Here is a 1,568-nt window from a genome sequence, read left to right on the forward strand (position 1 = left end):
GTGTTACTTGTTAGCTTTTCAAACATCAAGCGGTCACTGCAGTATTCCACCTTGCTATTTCATTCCTCATTAATATCGCGACACCATTCTCGGCCTTAACGCCACCAAAATAGAATATTGTGTAATTTTCCTAAACTATCTCACCCTTTTCTGACCATCGTACTTCACTTAAAACCATGATGTTTACTTTAAATTACTCCATTTCCAGTTTTAAAATTTTAAAGTTTACTCTCACGTAAGTGTTATTTTGAGGCATAAAAATATAAATGACCAGATTGTTTAGAAGGGTTGAAATTTAAATATTGGCAACACTGCTATACATATACTAAGGAACAAACCAATCCACTATAATTCATATCAGCGATAGGTTAGATGCCGACCCTCCCTCAGAGCAGATGAACTCGCCTGCCCTCCCCTCCATGCGCACGCAGCGCCAGCAATTAGAATGCAGTTCTGAGTGAGTGCTCGTGGATTACAGTCATGCTGCGTGAGTGCTCGCGGAATAGTCATGTTTGCGAAGCAAGATCAGAGGAGATGGTTGAAAATTGAATGTGCTAGAAGTAGGAATGCAAAACAGTGCTATGAAGTATTGCAAGATGTTTGCGGTGCAAGTGCATTACCATACCGTACAGTAGCAAGGTGGATCAAAGCCTTTAATGACGGACGACAAAAGGTCACAGACATGCCTCGCTCCGGCCATCCTCCTGTAAGTGAAAAAGATGTGCAGAACGTGAACACGTTAGAACTAGTGGATCGGAACGCCACGATTCGTCAATTGGCCAACGATACAGGACTAGCGCATTTGACTGTGCTGAAAATTCTGAAGAAGAGCCTAAGATTACGTAATATCGCCTTAAGGTGGGTTCCACATAATCTGACTGAACAACACAAGTGGCTGCGATATGATGAAGATTGAACACACGTGGAGCGGTATCAACGTGAAGGTGAGGCCTTCTTACGGCGGATCATTGCTATTGATTAGACCTGGGCCAGAGCGTATGAACCACAGCTGAAACGGCAATCAAACGTGTGGAATCATCCTGGGTCACCGAGAAAAACAACAGTTCTGAATACCCCAACCAATGTGAAAGCTATACTCATCATTGCATACGACTGGGATGGTGTAATCATAAACCATACCGTCCTCCAATGACACACAGTTAGTGGAGAGCATTACTGCATTTTTTTTTTTTTTTTTTTTTGCAAAACAATCTGCGAGCAGCTGTAAGACGATGCCACATCTTCACGAACCCAACCATCATTCTGCATGACAATGCAAAGGCACATTCAGCAGGTGCGGTCACTGATTTATTGCATCGTTGGGGCTGGGAAGTGATGTATCACTCTCTTATTCTCCATATTTAAGTCCCTATGACTATGACTTCTTCCCGAATATGAAGGAACCACTTCGTGGGACACAGTTCTGTACAGTTGATCATCTCTTCGGGGCGACCGATCTCTCCATCTGCACTATCCAGAGATTAGGAACTGGCTGCTGCATCCAGAGGCTTCCACATCGCTGGGAACACGTGATTCACGATGCTGGTGTTTACATTGAGGGCCTGTAA

At 43.8% G+C, this 1,568-nt stretch overlaps 1 protein-coding gene across 1 annotated transcript; it reads left to right on the forward strand.

Moving 5' to 3' along the window:
- The first annotated feature begins 508 nt into the window (after window positions 1-508).
- On the forward strand, window positions 509-916 carry LOC145687137 (protein GVQW3-like). The gene has a single exon (XM_081760597.1). The coding sequence runs from the start codon at window positions 509-511 to the stop codon at window positions 914-916; it is 408 nt and encodes a 135-aa protein (XP_081616723.1).
- The last annotated feature ends 652 nt before the right edge of the window (window positions 917-1,568 follow it).

This window comes from Thermobia domestica, chromosome 6 (genome assembly GCF_964235325.1).
Source record: "Thermobia domestica chromosome 6, izTheDome1.hap1.1, whole genome shotgun sequence".
Classification (NCBI taxonomy): domain Eukaryota; kingdom Metazoa; phylum Arthropoda; class Insecta; order Zygentoma; family Lepismatidae; genus Thermobia; species Thermobia domestica.

Bases quoted from the DNA above. Each gene is read 5' to 3' on its own strand.
- LOC145687137 (XM_081760597.1), top strand. From the start codon at position 509: ATGTTTGCGAAGCAAGATCAGAGGAGATGGTTGAAAATTGAATGTGCT.